The following is a 22,681-nucleotide window of genomic DNA, read 5'->3' on the forward strand; positions in this document are numbered from 1 at the left end:
CACACACACAATAAAACCGCGGCCAAAGATTAAATGTATAGTGTTTGTGTTTTAGGACTGTCGAAACTTTTAATTGTATTTATCTTTACAAAGTATAATAATATTATAATACACAACACAACAGATAGTAATATTATTATATTTTCAACTTTTCCAACTATTAAAAGTAGGTAGCTGGTTTTATATTATTATTATGTGTTTTGTTAATCAAAACGCTATTCGACTATGAATCATAATAATAATAAATAATAATATTCATATTCGTATGTCGTACGAAAAAATATTATGAACGTCTGATGATTTATAAACGAATGATCTATAGCATATTGTAATATAAATTAAAAACTCGAGTCATAAAACTTTTACAAAACAATTTTAACAATACTGTAAGTAATCCAAGTTAAAGACTTTAGCAAACTCGTGATTTTTAATTTATAAGAATAACAATCAGAAGGTAACTTATTCGATACCTACATAATTTCGATACGAAAAACTCGTATTATAATATAATATGGGTTTGTTTAATCAGCATTGGCAAATGGCAATTATAATAATTTATATTGTTTGTTTTTCGACTGAAAAAGTTTGCAGATAACGATGGTTAAACTCCAAATTCTTAAAACACATAATTTATCGCTTATAAATAGTATTGTGATAATATTATAATGATTTAAAATGAATACACAAGTCAAATATTATTATATTATATTATATTCCTATGTATTTTCAGATACTTTATTTAAGTCTTCTTAAATAGTGAATCTTTACCACGTTAATTATTCAATTCTCAAATATTTATTCATTTTTTATATAATATGAATAATATACAAAGTAAAATAATGTGATCATTCAATCATTGTTAATAATATTACGGTGTGTAAAAGTTACTTTTTCAAAAAGACCTTTTCTAAACTTTTCCAAAAAAAAAACAGTGGTTCCAAATAATCCTAGTATGACCAAACATAAAATAAGATATATAATATAAATGAGGTTTTTGTAGTTCGTTAGGTATTGATAAATTAGTTCGATAGGATAGTAGAATATGTTTTCTTTTGACTATACGGGTTCCGTAGTTGATAATATTGGTAGGGTGTTTTATATTATATTATATTTTTCACAGCCGTCGGTTTGAATTTATGAGTTTTCTTTGTGCGCTTTCGATGAATGGAGAATCGTATTTTACGGCTCAATAAAAATAAAAGGTACGACGAAAAATAAAAGATTCTATTTGAATAATATTATATAATTTTCTGAATGGCGGACCCCCATCGATTAACCTTTAAAAAAAAAAATTAAATTCATTCAAAGCGAGCAATTCTTTTTTATCCTATATCGCGGCTGTTATTCGCACTATAGGTATAGAATATATCGTTTAGCCATTCAGCGGAATGATAATGAACAGTTAAAAACGCCATTCCGGTATTAATGTTTCATGAAAGGTTCGATTAATTAACCGTTCGCTACTATAATACAAGTTCTACACATTAATATTCATGTACCTACCTGCGCAGTGTACACATTTACCTAGGTACACGGTCGTTTAATTTCAAATTGTATCCGATACGTTCCAACGAGTAAAACGCGCGTAATTATTATGTTTGCGAAAATCGTGTACTGTGCGGGATTATTTAAACTTCATTCTCGTTGAACTACCCACGTACTTTATGACTGGAAATAAATCAAGATCTATTATTATACGCGACTATTATCGCGTAATAACAGACACATTAACACAATACCTATACCGGCTCGGCAAGATACCATAAAACATGTCCGTAGACCGCAATTATTATTGTAATGCGCTGACACCATTACGCGTATAATATTATTATCATTTGCTCGTTATATTAGAATATTATCATCGTGATTATTATCCTATTGTGTTTTTGCTCATAATTATTATAAATCTTAATAATTATCGTAGGTAAAAGTCGGTATTTGACCAATACTTTATCAACAGTGCAGGTATTGTTTAATAACGTATAGCTTGGAATATTTTTCACTTTTGACATTCCAATGTAAGTAGCGTGGTATATTAATATAGAGCATTAGAACGTAATAATGACCGTTTGGTATAATATCGATATGAGTCGAAACTTTTACAATATTATAATGTTCTGTACGAAGATGATTTTAAAAGTTTTCGATCGAAGAAAATTTATCTTATGGTTGATGCTGGATTAAAAACAATAATTATAAAGTTCTCGGCGCATATCCAAAATTCAAGGTGCTTAGACATTTTTCATGCTGTGATTTTATTTTTAGAGTTGTCTCTTTTAATTTTAGCTATATACATTAGACATTAATATATATAATATATAATATATGTTACAAAATATTTTAAATGAACATTTTGCTTATTTTTAATGGTTTTTAAATTAGTTACAAGTTATAAATTTTTTAGTATGTTGTACAAATATCGAAACTTTCCTAAAATAATTTAATTTATTTTTTAAATACTCGAACTTGATGAAGTTGAATTAGTATTCTATAATTATAATACAAATATTTAAATTGTATTTAATGGATTTATACTACTGTAATCTATAAATTAAACATGAATAATGATTACAAATACTTCTTAGTTCAAACTAACAGAATGATGTTATAATGTAACAAAATATTAACAAAGTTTTTAAAATCACGCACACTGACATGGGACTTAATTCGTTTTTTTCGTAAAACGTTTAACTCATTCTAGCTAGGTATACTTGCCAGAAAATAAATAGTTCAATTATAAATACAATACAATCAATCTTCATTATAAACTAATATAATTGAAGAATCCATATTAAAAAATAATATTAAAAATGTGCTTTTTAAAAAAAAAACAACGTACATCATAATATTACTATAGACATAAAATATATTAATCAATTTGTTGAAAAAAAAAAGAAAAATATTATAATTGTTTATCATAATATTCACGTTTTATATAATATTGATTATTTTAAAAAGCATGTTACTAAAAACAAAGATTGTTTTTACTAACTTTTAATAATTAATTAGAATGATGAGCACTAAATATTTAATAATTAAATAATTAATACATAATAACACAATAGTTCTTAAATATAAATCGCGTTTTAAATATTTTATTTATTTTATTAACATATTATTTTACAAAGATTAACAAGCACGTTTTGATTTAAAACAATTCCGTATTGTGTTGATGACTTGATGTATGTGTGGAAATCTAATCCACGTCATACTATCTTGGGTACCTACATATTATTATATTAATGTTTTATTAGATTCAACGAATCTCTTCTCGAAACAATACAATATTGAATAACCATTAGCAGATAATTAATTGACTAGGGGCGTATGAATAAAGTTGTCATGAATGGTCGATTGAATATTGAATATTTATTTTTGTTGTCTGTATACCAAAATAACAACCTACAATCGTAACTTGGCAACTGCGAAACATCTATCGTGCACAGAATGATAAAACTCTATTTGTAATTTTTTTTTTAGTACAGCCAAACTAATGGTTATCAATTTATAAATCATAATTGCAAACTGTATCGCAAACATGAACTTTTATTTAAATTAACTTTTTTATGCTACACAGTGAACGGGTTAAACAATAAATAATTAAATAACAGTTAATTATTGGCCAAAAAATAGATATCTACATGTAAACTAGGCCAAATTACCGATGAAAAGATTTCGTTTTTTTTTTTTTTTGTGAAAAATACTATCGCGTGATAGTGTAAAAAACAACTTAACTATTAAATAGGTACTTAAAATAAATACATGTCTCTAATCGATTTTGAATACGGGGAAACACTATAACTTGAAAAATAATATAACAATACAGAACTACGTAGTACCTAAATTACATATTACCTATTTACTATTATAAAATAGGTGTTCATCATCATACATTTCATAGTGCCATTTTTTACTCAATAGTTAGTATGTAGGATTTTTACTGTGATTGGAACTAAATCTCCCAGCCCAGGCATTAATATAAATAGTGCAGGGTGTTAAGGTTGAAATCACAGGTTGCTTATACTCGAAACAATGCGGTGTTTTGGTTTAACAAAGTCATTATCTCGGAGAGTAGTGCTAGTCGTTTTCTGTTATCTGGGAAACAAATGTGACAAAATATATTTTCCAGTTTAGGGATACAACGAGAAGCGCGGCAGCGACATGGTATAACTACTGGTGCGCACTTAGGTATGTACGAGCGACAGGACGGACCACAACAGATGACCTCTTGAAAGAAAGAAAAAAAACTCCAAACGGACTCCGACTACGCATTCGTCACAATCGTTTGTTTGTCAGCCGTTGTAGTGAAAATCCCCGCGTACATTTTAATGTAACTCGTACAGGTACCCATTGTTCGCGAACAAACGGTTTGATGATTTCAACCCCGGAGCGACGTCATCATCTGGAGTATTTATTAAAAGACACTGAAGTGGCGTATATAAGACCTCCGGTTCATTCTAGAGTATTTTATAATACGGTGCGATGAAGCGCATAAAACTTTTACGCAATATTTATAACACGGTTTCGACTTCATCATCAAAACGTGGTTGTAGTTTATGATTTTTTTTTTTTTTACTAACGACCCACACACGTAACTCGATACCAGACGTATGTCTGAATCGTTCGTAAGATCCCGTTGATTAATTGAAATATAAGTTTTGTGAAGTCTGCGTTGAAATCGAGTTTCTATGTACTCTGCAAAGTTTGATTTATTACACATCACCTGAAAGCTATAAAGTTACAAAATCGAATATTATTGCAATGTAATATGTCATTATGATTATTATTATTGTGTGGAATAGTGAATTAAAAAATCATTACTTTTTGCAGTAGGTTTATTATTTATTCGTGAAAATATCAATGCTATGTTCGTGTACCTATATAATAATTAATTTCTTTTCCATTGTATAGTAGTTTATGTTATAAACTCTTGGTTATCAAATATATTTAATTATTCAATGTTATGTCCCCGTTTTGCTCAATACCTATATATTGTACTGCTTATTATGCACTAAAATTAACGTTCGTTTTATTTCTCTCTTTTATTAAAAAAAAAAAGATTTTATCAACGTGGATAGAAAATTGAATTTCCCCACATTTTTACTATAGGTACTTACACATTATGGTTTGTGTAAAGAATATCCTACAAGGTATAACATTATAATATAAACTCAAAACGACTCTTGATTACATTTTAAATGCTTCATATTTACGTCACTGAAGGTCATCTATTTCTTTGCAATATCAGTGTTACAATTATAAGTATGTGTTAAACGGTGATTTCAACTCGAAAACTGATACTGATAAAAGTTTGGGAATAAAATAAATAAATCCACTATTTAAATTCTTAATAGCATTCAAGTCACCTTAAATTATTGTTCGTATGACTATTTAGGAATATCAAATTATTATTTTAATATTATTATAAAATTAAACACGCTTGGAAAAATCCTAAATATATATTTTAAAACGTTGATTATGAATATAGTTGTGGTTATAATTATCTTTAATTAAATGGTAATATTAATTAAATAATGAGTAGTTTGGAAAATTATAAATACATTCAATATAATCATGACGAGTACCCAAGATGTGTTAAATTTAATTTTGGTATTACAAAAAAGAAATAAATGGTTTGTCCCTAGTCGTGCCAGCATTTGGGAAATTTCATTGTTTCTGAATTTTTTCTATTTCCATAATATATTAATAAGTGAATATTGTAAGACCGCTTTAAAGATTGCAAATGTTTTAAATTCAAATTTTGAATTTTCCATCGTGTTAATAATTTGTAGAACAAAAAACGCGTTGAAAGGTTTAAATTTAATAAAAACGGAGAACAATACAATAATTTATAATATAATACCATGGATGACGCGCAGTATATTATGTTTATATAAATGGAGTGAAATCGCTATTTCGAGGGGAGTGTCGGAAACAAATAATAATAATATGCGAGAGCGTAGAGGGAAAAACACACATACACGTATATATATATATACGTAAAATACGATGGAAAAAAAACATAATATATTATACGACAGCGGGTGAGAGCGTCTTCTGTATTTCCATAAAAATTCTAAATCGATGAAACACGCCGTTGTGAAGAAAAAAATGCAACGTGTGTGTGATAGATCTGACGAAAACGTGTCTGTTATCATTTGACGACGACGGGTCTTTCCTACCAGTCCGTCTTACCAACAGGATTAGGAGTATAAAGGAGTGTGGGCGACGAGGGGAAGAAATTAAAAATACAAATCGAACGACGTCGATTGGCCATGGATGAAAAGACTCGGGACAGGAGGAGAGGATTGGGAGAATGGTGGGGTTAAGTGTAGTGGGGAGTAGTGGAAACACGTCTCAGGAAAGTTACACGCGCTCGAAGGCTGTCATGTTTAAGTACCGCATTTGGTTTTACATAATCCCCACACACTCGCCCACGCACACACACATACCCTCATTGGCATACATACACATATACACAGATGCGCGGACGCGCGTGTGCGCACTCTGAATGTAGGTTACACTTGTTCCAGTTGCGAGGGGTAGTTTGGCCGGTGGGGCGGGGCACCACCCCCGCGCGCTCGAATCGATCGATCGGTTTTTTAGCGGCCTCTGCCGAGTCGTGAGCGCCCTTTGTACGTTTATTTTTATCCCCCCCCCCGGTTTGCAAATCATCGCATACCAGTGTGCATTATACCTGCAGCTGTATAATATGTGTCCCCATCGTGTGTGCGTGTGTGTGTGTGTGTGTGTGTGTGTGTGTGTGTGTGTGTGTGTGTGTGTGTGTGTATGTGTTAAAGAACAAATTCCATGGGGTGCCCGTTGAATGAACGACGATGACACTATGTATAATAATATATAATATAATATGATAATAGAGATAGACGTACCGCCGTGCAACGTCGTCGTGACCCTTTTATGGCGTAAAACGCGTGTGTACCTACGTTGTTTTTTTTTTGTGGCGAAGAAAACGACAATAAGGTCGTATCCGTTCGTCCCCTGCCCGTTGTATATTGGACTTATCGATTAAACGTCTTTTTGGGCGGTTTTTATTTTGCCTCAACCGAGAACCCCTCTCCGCACTCCATCCACGTCCAGGTTACCGGGATTTTAAAGGCCCCGGGCACAGGTAGACCGGAAATTCAAATTTGTTTCAGGTCCATAGTATAATGGCTGAACAGAATAACCACATTTTAATAAATCTTTCACGATATTCTTTTCACTTCGCCTATAAAATACTTTCTTAGCAAAAGCATAATATTATCATGTTATGTAAATATTTTTTTATCAAATTATAATAATATCATCGTGGTGATAATCAATGACCAATTTATTAAAAATTAAACAGGTGCTCTATAATAATTATGTGGATATGGTTTATAAATAAAAATTAATGAAACCATAATTCTACATATTGAACCAAACGGAAAAAATCACTACACATCTTTAGGACTTAGCTACACAATGTAATGGGCTAATAATGCATGCAGTAATCCACGTTTTCCAAATTTTACTGAAGATAAAATACTAAATTTAACTGTACGTCCTCTCCTCTTTGGACGATTTCTGTTTGAGCGGGGTGGTACCCTTTTCGACCCCCAACAGCTTAATCGAGCAAACGCCGCTTAAGAGCGTTCGACCGGAAAACAAATAACCACCAGCGCCACCACACACGCACCCCCACCGACGACACGTAAATATAATGCGCAAAACAAAACAAAATCACCGGCTGACACGGAATGTCCATTATTATATTTTATAACACATAAAGACGGAAGCTTTAAAACTATAATACCTTTATACGCACACCGCGCGTTTGATTTTATGAAGTACGTTGTGGGGAGAGGACGCGTCGCGGAACGCCGAGGACGTTTCTATTTGAGCGCCCCGCACCCATTCCGCCCGAAAATAACCTTTTCCTTTTTTCGTACACAAAACCTTTTCGAATGAAAATGAATAAGGAAATAAAGATGGCGTTGTTTCTAAAAGTTTTTGTCTATTCTATATTGATAAGAATTTAAGATGGTTATTGTTTTCTTTTTCTCTGTCTCTTGTCCCTCTGACCCCACGACCTCATGTTATCGTAGCGAATTTGAGTTGATCAAAACCATTGCTTTATTAATGGCTTAATAAATATGAGTGAATTGATATATCTCCAAACTTAAAGTCAAGAACATTATCTGTGTTGTTTGAACGGTGGCTATGATTACGATATTTCAATTTTATGCAAGTTATGATTATTTTAAATAGTACAATTTAAAAACGTATAGTAATAATATATATCGCAAAATAATATCAAAACATCATAAAAACATACAAACGTCAAACACGGATAATTTTCTCAACTTAAAGTTTGATAATAGGTCAATTTTGTCTAATATATTATATAATATAATGAATGCTATAACGCCTATAACAGCCCAATATTGGTTCCGCTGAATGTACATTTATTTTGTTTTATTTGGGTCAGAGAGGAAAAGAAATAGGGCACAATAGTTCTCTATATTAATATAGATCGCATAGCAACCATTTTTACATATTATTTTGTTGATAGTTTTAGTGTAATTCCCATGAATGTAGGTACATGGGTACCTACCAAATATACCTATGTAGTATGCACCTACGTAAATATACAGACACGAAAATAGTTTGTATTTAATTTAAAATGTGAGTAAACGACAAAAATAATAAATTATAAAATATTGAATGCATTGCAAATTGCAACATATCAGAACGGTAGTTTGTAATCTAAATCACGTACCAATTAATGTATTGTAGTTTTGAACTTCACGATTAATACAATATCATGTAGGTATTTTTTTCACATTATTGAAAATATAATATGTTGTGGAAGTTTAACAAAGTTATACGAACCTACCAAGAAGGAAATCTATAATGTAAGCTCAATGAAAATTTTAGCAAAAAATGGGACCATGTATTATCTCGGTATCTTTTTGTGACTGATAAAGATATATAGCAGCGGAGAAGATTGAGGTTGTTTTTAGTCGAAAATAAAACGGTGACTCCCATTTCGAGCATTCAATCACTTTGAACTTATATAACATTTTCTTCATTCCCCGCACGCAGTGTAATACTATTTTGTTATCGCATTACCGTTTCTTATATCGCGTAATATAATATAATGTTAGGTATAATTTATAATAAACTAATTGAAAAAAACATCCGACAGCGCTGTCGACGTTGATTATGACGAATTACCATAATTAATTTTCTTGTCGTGGTTATTTAGGGGCTATTAATCAAACGTGGAAAATCGCTTGATCGGTCGGTTTCGCATTGGCAAACCACGACTGATGGTCGTTTGTATTATCTATTAGAACCAGGGTTAGGAGGTAGGTACCTTCCTGCTGCCACCGTATACCATACGTCCTAAACCCGTCCATTGCGTACGCCAACGATCGAGTGCCAATGAATTGATTGATATAATAAAATATTGTTGAAACCTTGAAGGTACCTACGTGATTTGTTTTCATTCTAAGTCCTCCCCTACACCGAAACGCGCTCTGTATACCTATACCCTCGACGTCAAGATGATCGATGACGATGTCATATACCGTGGTTGCAAACATCGAGAAAAATCGGATGGCCAGGAAACTAAAAAAATTTTTTTTATTCGTATTATTCTTAATAAGATATTATATTTATGGTGCTTAAGTCGTGCAGCACTCGTAAGTCGTAACAGTATTAAACTTTACGTTTCGAAATCCACCAAATCTATTCGAAATCCGAGAAAGCTCCATCCGCCAATGTGAATAGTATATACCTATACTTTTGTAGATGCGCATTATTTCGTATAGGTACATTGTAATAAATGTTGATACTTTGATACTTTCCAAGTATATCAACTTTTAGGATTTAACTTTTTATGAGTAACTTTTTGTTTCTTTCTTGGCTCTCGTGTTTCTACGTATTATCATTTTGAGTCATCATTATAATCGTTTATGTTTTTTCTGTTATGTGCCGTATGGCCGTTCTATATTTAACTGACAATTATTACTGTTTAATAAGAATTTCAACAACCAAAATGCATTTCACTTTCAAGTTTGTACTTTATGAAAAATATTTTCTGTAACCTATTTTTTTTTATTCAAGATGTTACGCCCTAACCTTACTATTGTTTGTATTAAACGTGAACATACACGATCCATCATAGCATAGTAAATAGTGTTGTCATTTATAAACATTAATCTCTCAGATCATATTTTATGTTCTAAATATTAATATTACGATAATACCTATTATATAGTTTTGTTTCACGTTAAAAAATACTTTTTATTTACTCTACAGACTACAACTCAAATTTTTTATGTAAACATCGAAAAATAAATGCGGCTCATCAGTCAAAAATGATCTGCAGCTCAACATTTTAAAACAATTCCTTTCTCCTTTTAATAAACGGCAAAACATTAAAATAATATCGTAAATGATTGTTATGAGTTATTTAGCTGTACAATGACATCTATAACGACTATAACGTATGAAGTATAAACAATTACGTTTACTTTTTCGTGCGTGCATGTACCTGGATATTAGAATTACGGACGAAGCACCGGTTCTGAGTGCAGCCGCTAACGAAATATGTCCGATCACATTAACCGAAGTCGAAATATCATTATACTTACCTACTATAGTTTTATGGAATTATGCAGTCGCGGAGGACGCGACATTGCCAAGTTTCGCAAAAATGACTTCGCTTCGTGCAGTCACGTTATTTAATGAACTCGGCGTAACCCCGTTGATAAATTAATATCGCAATAAACTACTGTTACGAATCGTTCGCATTCCGCGTGGGTGTGCGTTTCCAGGTAAACAAATCTAATAATAATATCGTGCGGTGGTTATTTATGCACGAACCACCGCCACGAGGTTTATACTGAATTGACACTGTACCCGTACCGAACGTTGCCACCGCGATGTTCGGGTTTTATTTTATTTATTCCCCCCCACCGTAATTTCGCGGGGGATAAATATTTGCGAAAAAGGAAAAACCTCACTAGAAATTCAAATCAACCGCTCAGCTGCATCCCAAGACGTAAAACTATGTCTCGCTACACACGACTCGCAAATTCGCGTTGTTAGAAACGACGATTCCGTGTCAATGACGTCCCGCGTATAATATTATTGTCATCGTAGGTGAGCGTTTTATCGGGTCGTTACAGAGCTGGTATTATAGGTACGCTCGTTTCGCCACTCCGATTTATCTGTACACGATATTATTATTGCAGAAGTGTCTTGCCTCGGGTTTTTAACATTTCGTTTTATCGTGGTCAAGCCACCGCTGGCATATATATAGGTACGCGTGGTGCGGATGATATAAAGGCGCACCACTTCTATTAGATTATTATTATTATTATTATCGTATATGATATTATGATATTCTTACAAAGTGTACGAAAGCTTTGGCCGTTTTGCGCTAGAGATCAAATTTCGACCAGATCAATATACAATACATTTTAATACGATTCCCGAAACGTTTACAGTAATAATTATTTTTCGTTTAAAATTGTTACTTGTAATTTGTAAAACGGGTTCATCATAATATACGAATAGCGTGTATAACAAATACATTTCAACAGTGCTATAACAAAATGTTCTAGATACAGTACCTATGTGTGTTTTTGGTTTTTCGCAAAATAGAATATATTATTAATAAATTAAATATTTGTCCAAAGTTTAACTTGGAAAAAAATAATCGATCCTGTATTAGGCATCCAAAGCAAGTTCGTTCGGAAAGTTTCACGTGCACTAATAATTTTAACATTTTCCAATCATTTCTGTTTCGGCTTTTGCCACGTTTATGTGGGTAGGGAGGTGTTTATAAACAAATTGATTATATAATGAATTCCATTTCGTAGTGTGTCAACAATTTCAAAACTTCGATTTGTTTCAAAATGTGTCTGTATACTATGAGAAATGTGTGCCAAGACTGTATTTTTTTTGGACAGCGTTTGTGTGTATAGTTACAGAAATATCTTATTTAAAATATTATCATAATTATTATTATTTAATACCTTATGGTATTCATTAAATTGTTTACATTTTTTCGTAGTTAGGACGTAATTATCGTTTTCCTTATGTAAATATTAAGTATTTTTATATCTGCAGGCTGGCGATAGCTATTGTGATTTTTAATTATTGCACTTGATTAGTCGATTGATAAATACATAATAATAAAATATTTTGTAGGTCTCCTAGACGACCACAATCGTACTTGGTCAAACAGTCCAGCATATCATTATGTGATATTTAGCCACATGTAGGTTCGTTTTTGGTAAAGGCACCAGCACGTTCACCGTTCGGCAACGCCCTTTCCAATGTCTCCCCCGCAGGGCGTTCGCCTAATGGGTAGGTATTTAGGAAACAATTTTTTTTTTATTTCGTTGGTAAACGGAGGGGCAAACCATGATAACGATCTAGGGTCATTTTGTAGGATAACCGGAGTCGATTTCACCGACACGTACATTGATTTCACCACTAATCGCGTATACTAGTGATTGACATTAGGCGATTCGATACGCAATAGGACTCGAATGCCACTGCGGCTTATATTGTGCATCTTGAATTGCCACAAATTACTCGGCAAAACAATAACGGTGTACCTATTGGAACACACACATGTGCAGTTGTTAAACATTGACCGCGTCGTGTAAGTAATGGTTTCGAACCTTAAATAATTGAGTCTGTTTTCCAAGGTTCTCTCTCCAATTTGAAATACTACATATACATGCAACTACTGATTGTTGGCCACCCACGTGCACCGCGATGCGTCGTGTTGACTAATAACGCTTTTGGGTAATATTATGTCTCTGTCTCTGACGGATACCCGATACTGCAGCTGCGGTGGATGTGTGGGAGAAGTGAGCTTATGCCCTCGTCTTATTATTTTTATAGGTCCACAATTGGGTCGATCGTTCTTATTTTCACATCTGCTTCTGGTTCGACAAGCTTTGGCTCCCCAAAATAAATTAAAAATAAGGTTTTAATAATTATTATGTTGATATCTGTAGGTAATTGAACATTTCACTTACAGAAATCAAAAAAATAAATATTTCACTCTGTACATTTAAGTATTGTTATGGTCATGGGTATAATAGTGTATATATTAGGTATATATATTAGGTATTAGGTTTGTTAGGTCAAGCATATACTGTAGTAGGTATTTTTTATTTTGATCTTTGCAAACTGGGGCTAGTCGAAATGTGGCCCCTGCAGCATAATCTAGTGAACACTCGAAATGAAAACGCCTGCAACGCTTCGTCTGCGTCCGAGATGCATTTCCGGTGCTCACTATATATTATGCACTTCCTAGTAACAACTAAAAATATATCGATGGTGACTCTACACTGAATCCACGATAGTTCATATTGTACAATTCGTAAAACTCATCTTCGGTAGTTTTGTTCGCTCACGGGTATTTGCCAGCCAACCAATTGTTTTCGTCTACGAAAACTTGGTGTGACAAAAATATAATATAATAGCACTACCAAACAACCTTATCTATTGTGATAATACATTTTCTTCTCACCAATTCCGGACCAGGTTGAAAGTTTATACGTATAATGCAGACTGACGTTTCCTATACGCATAATAATAATGTATATATACCTAGAACTATCTACACGACAATGTTGAGCCCCTGAAGTGCCTTTCATATTATCATACCCCAGAGTGACAATCTTTCGACGATATACGCGTTACAAATATTATAATAGTATAATAATACCTACCTAACTATGTAATATTATTGTCGTGGGTACCATTTCCGGAGACTGTGTGTGCGAGTACGTTTGTTGTAGTTGTTCTTATTATTATTATTAGAAACTTTCTGACACCTTATCGTTGAAAACTTTTAGCTACGCACGTACATACAATAGGTAGGTACCTACATAATATTAAAATAATATCGTGTATCATATTATTATAATAATCTCATCGGATGTGGTTGATATTGTACCGCCGTCGAAGAGACCGAATTAACCTGCGAGTCGAGTAAACTGTTTTATTTTTGTTTCCGGCGAACACGCGATCAGCTATTGCACGCCAACCTTAATCTGTTATTTTTCTTATTTTTTTTTTTTATCGCGATCCGTTACGGGGCTGCTACCTCCTACTCGCGGGTTATTTATAATGCATTTATCGTGATGTGTTTTCATCTCGTTCGAGTTTTTATTTTTTATGCTTAGAGGTACTTGTGGAGCTTATTGTTAATATTATTAAAATATTTTTTTTGCGTACCCACTTACAGCTGACCTAATAAATGCAGATGATTAAATTATTAATATTAAAAAAAAAAATAACCGTGTTATCGTACGGTTTTAATTCCACAACAACCGCCGACGGGTCGCATCTGCGGCTGACAACGGACCATGTACTGACGTTTTAGTGGTGGGCATGTAACGATGATGCACCGCTGGCAAAGTTGTGCCAAAGTTGCCGCGACAACGCTTTTCTGTTAACGATATCATCTCTTATTTTGTCCTTTATACGTTTTCGTTATATTTTTCTCGCAATCGTAACTTTTTTATGAATAAAAAAATAAAATATTCACAATACACATAGTTGTGTCTTATCATAGTTGTGTGTGTGTGTGTGTGTGTATGTAAAGTGTATAAAAAATATTATATGTGTCTATCGACGTGTATATGGATGGTCTGACTGTTCGTGTACACATATTGCACACCGTGTCATGCTAGCACTTTAAGACCACAGCGACGCTCTATTATACTTATCTGATAGAAATAGTTAACATTTTATATTACAATATAATATACATACACGTACCCATAACTCCGTTTTTTCTTGAGTAGTTTGTATAAAAAAACTAACAAACAGCACCTAATATCGCCCTAAGTGTTTGTTAGTCTATTTTTTCCTTTTGACTCGACTTTTAATATCACGTAATATTAATTTAAAAGGAAATATAGTTGTATTTTATGCTACTCACGAATTCGAATACGAAGGGTCCGGTGCAAGAATCGGGTATCTCCACTTTTAGAAATTGTTCAGGGCGACCATTTGAAAATTCATTATCTCATTAATTATTCTCATAGAATAATATAATTAACGATATTTACGAGAACTCCAATAATAATAATCGGATTTATATTATGATTGTTGTACCTGTTTGTAGCTATTTCCTCCATGAAGACGAAAAATCATGGAAAAGTCACATTCGAAAAAAGTGGAGATACCCGGTTCTTGCACTGGACCCTTCCATTTTATTATTATATTTTTCAAAGAAAATCAACATTAAAAATCGTGCATTATACGTGTATTGTGTATTTGCGAGGAATTTTCAGGAGGATTTGAGCTTTTTAATGTTTAAATATCGAATAGATTGAAATAAAACATGAAATAAACGTACACACGTATTATGTCGAACGATATTCTTTTTGCATTGTTATTCTGCTATAAATCGCCTCAATTTTCCCACAACGAGGTAAATATTAAATTAGTTTAAGTTTCAGTAATAATTAAAGTTGTACATAGCAATATTTTCACTATTTCAATTATCTATTATTTGAAGTCATAATTGGCCAATTATTATTTATTTATAAATGCCAATCGGCAATTTTATGATTACATTTGAAATTTAATATATTAAATGCCTATATAATAATATTATATATTACGAGACTAATCAGTCTTAAAAATATTATACAATAATATACTAAATATGTACATATCTATTCAAGCAATTATTTCCATAAATACAACTATCAGTTTATTATGTAGGTATTAGATTTCCGCATGCATAACGTATAATGATGAAGTCTTGTAATAAATAATAATTGTCTGTATCTAATTAAGTCAATCTTTGTCACTATTCCGAGAGAGTTTTAATTCAAATCTCTTTATAACTGCTCTCTACCTGATTTTATTGTTATTACTGTGTTATTAAATGTGAACAAAATCGTTTTGAATTCTGAGCCTTTTATATTATTCAACGATTTTCATATTAATTTTTCCATAGTTAACAGTTTTTGGGATAACTATAGATTATTCTAATTTATTCACAATAAAACTTTCCTACATGTGTATCACCGCAGTAGTACAATGTATGATGAAATAGATGGGATAAACGATAAAACCGTTCTTTTAGTATGTGAAAGTATTATATATAACTTTTTGAGAGATCGTAAAAAGCGCAAAATACGGTTAAATTTACGGTCCCGCTTATAATGAACGGAGGTCCATTTGAAATCGTTTTTAGTGTGCTATATGATTAATCACTTTTGGGCTTAAAAGGCAACAACACATATCTCTAAAGCGCCATCCCTAGCGACTAAATGACTTACCCCAAAACGAGATTCCCGAGAGACTTTTATTGGCCGAGGCTAGTTAAAGCGTGACAAGCGCTCAACTGTTTTATTATTTTTTACAAACCTTTTCACAACGAATTTAAAAATCAATAATCAAACATGAAAAACGAATAACATGATGTGAAATTCGTTCTGTTACATTTGACTAACAACTCGTTGACGGTAGGAATAATAATTAAAATAATGTCACATAGCTGTTCCCGCCCTTCTTCCTGTAATCACTGTTGTCTTTAATTATTCAGTATTTACCGTAGGTACCCGCGCATTATAATAACTATTATTTTAGTATATCTCTTGATTTAGGTGTATTAAAATTATTGATGATAAACGAGCGCATTGTCAAATAAATAGACAAATTACAAGAATATTTGAATTTATATTGTGGCTGCTGCAATGCTTCGCTTATAACCGTATTAATATATTATATCAGGGGTGGCCAAACCGCGGCTCGCGTCACAGACTTTTGCGGCTCGCATCTTAACGTAACATTAGCCAAAAAAAAAAAAAAGGTCACATAATATACAATAATATGACCTTTTTTTTTTTACATCTTGGCTCTTCAATTTTTATTAATATATTTGGTGGCTCGCGAGTCTCTTCTCGCTGGCCACCCCTGTATTATATCGACACGTCACCATAGAAACAAGGAGACACTATTGAGTTAGAACTCTCTCTATTTGCATTGCACCGAATGCGTGATTATAATAATAATATGTTATCATATACGTGTACCTATACATACGTCGTATTATTCTATTAGGTATATTAAGTTTTCGATGTTTGCAAAAAACATTTTATTCGAATGTGAAATAATAATGATCAGGCATTTATTATTTAAAATAAAAACGTTTATAAATTGTATTTACATTTAGGTATGCTTCAATAATATGGTATATTAGATGAATAGATTATTATCTGCACTAATGCTAGCGTTTTTGGTTCATTCTGAGCTAAATAAAAATTATTAGTTTTATCTGAATTTATAGATACGTACCTCAGTGCCTGTATTATAAAAATACATGCCTGGTGTATATCCCATAATATATCATAATATATAGCTAAGCTTTTTTAATATTATAAAACAGTATTTATGTATTTTTGTTTCTGCCCAAATACATTAAATGAAGCATATTATGTTCTATTTTTAATTTTAATTATGTCTTCTTTTATATATTTCTAATTAGGCTTTTAAATATTAAAGTATTTTATGCTTATAATATAAAAATTAGTGACCTTTATAATAAAACATGTAATTAATAAACAACTCTTGGTTTCTCGTTTAGTAAATGGTGTGTAAATAATGATAGTGATTTTAATGTTATGAAATTAATAAAAGAGAGATGTAGGTATATGGTATACCTACTATGCGTATTTTATATTTTTATTATGTATAAATATTATGAAATTATTACCCTGATCTATTTAAAATTACTTTCATAGTTTCATGTAATACAATGAATGTGCCTATAATATTATGCTGATGCTAAATTAACGTTAGTAATGAATACATTTTTATAAACTTAAATCAATTAAACTGAAAACGTTTTCGATAGGGTTTTATTTAGAAAAAAATTATTGGATCTTTAAAATTACTTAGTTGACCCAATTATTGTAATAATAATAGCGTTCGGGTAACCCCTTTTTGCATTTTGATTAACTTTTGTGTTTAAAACCAATAATTATAATTTATTCAGTTTTAAATTTTAATTACGACCTAACTAACCTTCCTGTCCATTTCTTTAATTTGTCAATATTTATAAAAAAAAATAATAATTAATATCGGTTGGTTATCAGTAAAGTTATACTATTATAAAATTGATTGTATACTATAATTATTTCTAAAAAACTTTGTACGTATATACTATTATTATATGGTAAGACTGTACGAGTTACCTATCCTATCCAAGATTTACTGCATAATATTGTACGATTACACTAATCGCATACTCACCAAAACGTACGCGATATAGCTGCTAAGTGTAATCTAGTTTGTTTATTCTGTTTAATCAGTCACTTATATAAATATGAAAAAATAATTGTTTTAAATTTACTGTAGCAATAATATAGGTTAGATTAGAAACGTTGGTTCATTCATCCTCAGAACAGACATTTGTGTGGGTATAATAATATAACAGTTAAAAAATGTTTGAGTGTTTTTTTTATTTTTATATAGGTATAACTACTTTTTTGTTCGTAGTTATCATTTCGATTTCGTAATGCGTGCAATTTGAGCAGTGCGCAAGGCTAACAAAAATAATAATAATAAAACAAAAATACAGAAACGGTCGGTGACGTCAATTCCAATTGTATCAGACCATTGGGGGTCGAATGGTCGAATGGTATTTTTTTTTTTCAATTGTAATACCACAGTCCGTAAATAAATTAAGAGGCTAAAATATCGTCGTCACTGCGGTCGAGTGGTGTGGCGAGAGATGCTCGGGAGGGGGCTGAAGATAATCAATTTCTATTAGGCCGTACGGGTTTGGCAGCGATACAATATCGACGAGGCGAAAAACGCGTCTATTTGGCCCTCTAGGAGAGCCGTCGGTTGGTCCTACAAAAAATATCTAAATTAAATAAAACAAATAAACGCACAAGCCGAATCATCAAAGAATATTTTTTTTATATAATATACGTGTCATTATCAAAAAGAAGAAAAAAACGTGTATATAAAAAACGAGTGTACAGTGGTATGGTCATTAGGTTATTGCTGCAGTGTCGTATCCCCCGGAAACTACTGTGTAGCGTGTGAAAGGGGAGAATGGTGGGGGGGGGGTGCATTTAAATCATCGTAAACCTATATATACAAGCTTACCTTGAACTTTGCAGTATATAATGTATTATTATTGTATATTATGTGTATTATTTTCTATATAATAAAATACCCATATTTAGGTATAATGTATGATACTATGCTTATTGTATAATACATTTGAAAAGAAATCGTAAATTATGAGAAGAAAACAAATCGTCGTTTGAATTTAAACAGTACGGTTTTATGTACAATATTATCTGTAACTGTGCATGATAAATTTAAAATTATATGTTTAAAAATTCGTTTTTTTGTTTCGATAATGAAATTGCAATTTTTTCAACAATCATAACTTTACGTATATAGATGGCATTCGCGAGTACACATGGGTTTACCGAATTTTTAAATACATTTGGACTATTTATACCAATCTACTCATTCATAGTGCTGATATACGTTAACATAATGTTACACCTAAATAAGTAGGTAGCGAATTTCATGATTTCACGATTTTGCATTTAATTTATTCGTTGGTATCTATATTAATTATTTTAGGTTTATAATATACCTGTTATATCGATATACGATAGTCATTCTGTTCGCACAATCTGTAATAAAACAATTGTATTTCAGTAACAGACATTTTGGATATTATTTGTATTTTTATAGGTGTTGTTGCATACATAATATTGTATACATTGTGTTTAATATAAATTTGATTTTCTTATGGACTATTTTCAAATCTATAAATAATTATCTATTATTGCCTATGATAGAAATTAAATAAATATAGAGTAAGTATTTCTTTCCTCACAGTATATTGTGTGCATATTTCATGATTTTTCACAATTTGCGATTGATATAATAATATGTAGGCTAGATAATGTGTATTTATATCTAAGTCCATATAACATATTATACAGCGCAGCGTTCATTAGAGGTCAATATTATAGTATTTATATAGGTACAGATTTTCTCGAAGGGCTATAAATTATTTGATTTCTAGAAACGTTTGTGACCATTTGTCGTCGGTATACCACCAAAAATACGAACTCGCGTTGGTCGGTGTATAAAAAATTCGGATTTCCGTCCAGTGCCTAAACTTTTACGACCCGACGATGAGGCGGTTTCGCAGTGACGATGCGTCATCCCCTGGAATTAGACGCGTGTATTCTTTAACCGGAAGAATGCGCGTTTGTTGGTTTATTTGTTTTTATGGCCAGATGTATTTTGTCTATAATGAGTCCCTCGATGTTTTCTCTTCGCGGAAAAAATACGACGGCAACGAATATAAAACGCGTGACACCGTGATGGACGGTGACGGTGACCATCATAATATTATATATTACAAATTTTTAGCAATTCCAGTAATTTGTCCACGCGGCGAGACGAAACGTTCTCGGATTACTCACTAAACTCGAAAACAAACCAACGAACCTCACCTGTCACACACAATAGCTTGGACAAGTCAAAAATTCCTAATTGTCTGTCGGCGTAGGTATTTGTTTTTGGGAAAATCCGAAAATTTGAACAGCCCGTCATGATCGCGTCGTCTGTGAATGTTGGATCGTCTCGTTGCTCCCTGCACTATTTACTGTATTATAATATTAATTTTATGTTAGAATTTTTCACGATTTGTTAAACCCACCGTCAGCCAGCGAAATGTAATGCACTATTAGGTATATAACATAACCGTGGTACAATTTGACACGCCGGACGTGAACCTTGAACACGTCTTTTGAATCGGATTATATACGAATATATAATATTGACTTCGAGCCCAAGTCAAGCGGGAATCGTGCGAATGTTATGTAATCGCTATCATTATAATCAGTGGCGGCGGGATATAGGATTATTTGAAAAAATTGCTTCATGTCTGAAATTGGTGGGTGGGTGTATAAAATATAAATATATAATATATAATCGTAAGACCTCAACACAAATATCATGGCAAATATTATAATTAATAATTATTAATGGCCCCTGCTGCTAATTTTGGTTCAACGAAGGGTACGGTGGTACAAATATTTAAAATATACAATATACTTCAAAGCCTCCACAATTTCGCACCGTCGCAGATTATAATAATATAGGACATTACAAGGCAAATCCAGTAACGAAATTTGTTTAAACATATGTCTCCTCCTATTTTATATCGGATCGCCGACCCTGTGCCGGATATTGGATCCAACTAATTTACATATTATTATGTATCGGCGTTCCGTTCCACAAATTTAATTTTCACCATGTATTTTAATTTTAATAAATTATAATATTACGTTTACTGATAAAATACCGGTTTGGATAATCCAATTAAAATAAAATGGGCTGCAGACTCGAGTGTCATACACAGGCCAGAAATCAGCAGTATAAATGTATAATTATTTCGTACAAATAGACTTGTCATTAATGTATTGTATTTTTTATTTTTTCAGGTGGTGCTTGTGTTCATTTTAAGTATAGCATCTCTAATTATATATTTTATCGACGCCTCCAAGTAAGTTGAACAACACAAGTTTTAATGCTGTTTCCAAAGAACCATTCATTTAAATACCGGTTTTTTTTTCAGCGAGGAGGTTGAACGATGCCAAAAGTGGAGTCACAATGTTACTCAACAAGTAGATTTAGCGTTCAATATTTTTTTTATGGTTTACTATTTTATAAGAGTAAGTATTTTTTGTTCTTAATTAATGCTACATAATTGTATTTTTCTCCTCAGAGAGACTCGTGATTATAGCATATTTTTTTAGTGAAAATCATTCATTCTAATTTCCAATAACTGTACGAAACAACGACCATTCCGATTTTAATTCCGAAAAATATTTAAATTCTCCATTACATTTACATAATATTCGCGCAACACTTTCATTTTCTTCCTTTGAATTTATTGTAATGAATTAAGTTTAGAAAATGAAAAAAAAATTAAGATAAAATATTATTTAATTAGTTAAAAATAATTTTAAAAGTGTGCTTAAATCTTCCCTTACTCTTTACAGTAACTAGAATGGAGAATTCAAATATTTTTTTTTTTTTAAACAGTCATAGAAGCTAAGCATTGTCACGTACCATTGTAATTTATTAGTACCGTCCGTTAAATGAATTACAAACCATTTTTTTTTTCATCCGTCACAGTATAGTAAGTTGACATATATTATGCGTGAAAGTGCATAAAATCGTACCCTTTACGTTTACTTTACTCGAATGAATATCTTGTACTAATTATGATTTACGACTAATACATGGTAGACGGCTGAATGCATATTACGATGTTGTCTAGAAAAATGTTACTTATAATCTAGTAGTCGCAATGGGCCCCTTAATTGGAATTTTTTTTATTAGGAGAAGACAACTTGTTGTCCAAAGATATTTAAAACAATATTAAATGTAGTCATGATATTGTATGATTACATAAAATATACAGTGAGACAACATTTACGAATAGGGGATGCAATTTTTTTTATACTCACATAGTCGCATCAGCGTTCTATAATAATTGAAAAATTTACATAAATAATGCGAAAATGAGCAAATGAAAATTAAATTGATATTATCTTGAACGATGATAAAAATTATTACAATGCAATTT

The 22,681-nt window shown here is 31.8% G+C and overlaps 1 protein-coding gene across 3 annotated transcripts in view; it reads left to right on the forward strand.

The window, feature by feature from the left end:
- Window positions 1–22,681, forward strand: part of LOC100169520 (calcium-activated potassium channel slowpoke) — a 74,712-nt gene that overhangs the window by 3,263 nt on the left and 48,768 nt on the right. For all 3 annotated transcript variants that reach the window (XM_029489750.1, XM_029489748.1, XM_029489749.1), the window contains exons 2-3: window positions 21,531–21,592; window positions 21,665–21,761. In XM_029489750.1, the coding sequence (XP_029345610.1) occupies window positions 21,531–21,592; window positions 21,665–21,761 (159 nt within the window). The remainder of the gene's footprint in view (window positions 1–21,530; window positions 21,593–21,664; window positions 21,762–22,681) is intronic.

This window comes from Acyrthosiphon pisum, chromosome A2 (assembly GCF_005508785.2).
Source record: "Acyrthosiphon pisum isolate AL4f chromosome A2, pea_aphid_22Mar2018_4r6ur, whole genome shotgun sequence".
NCBI lineage: Eukaryota > Metazoa > Arthropoda > Insecta > Hemiptera > Aphididae > Acyrthosiphon > Acyrthosiphon pisum.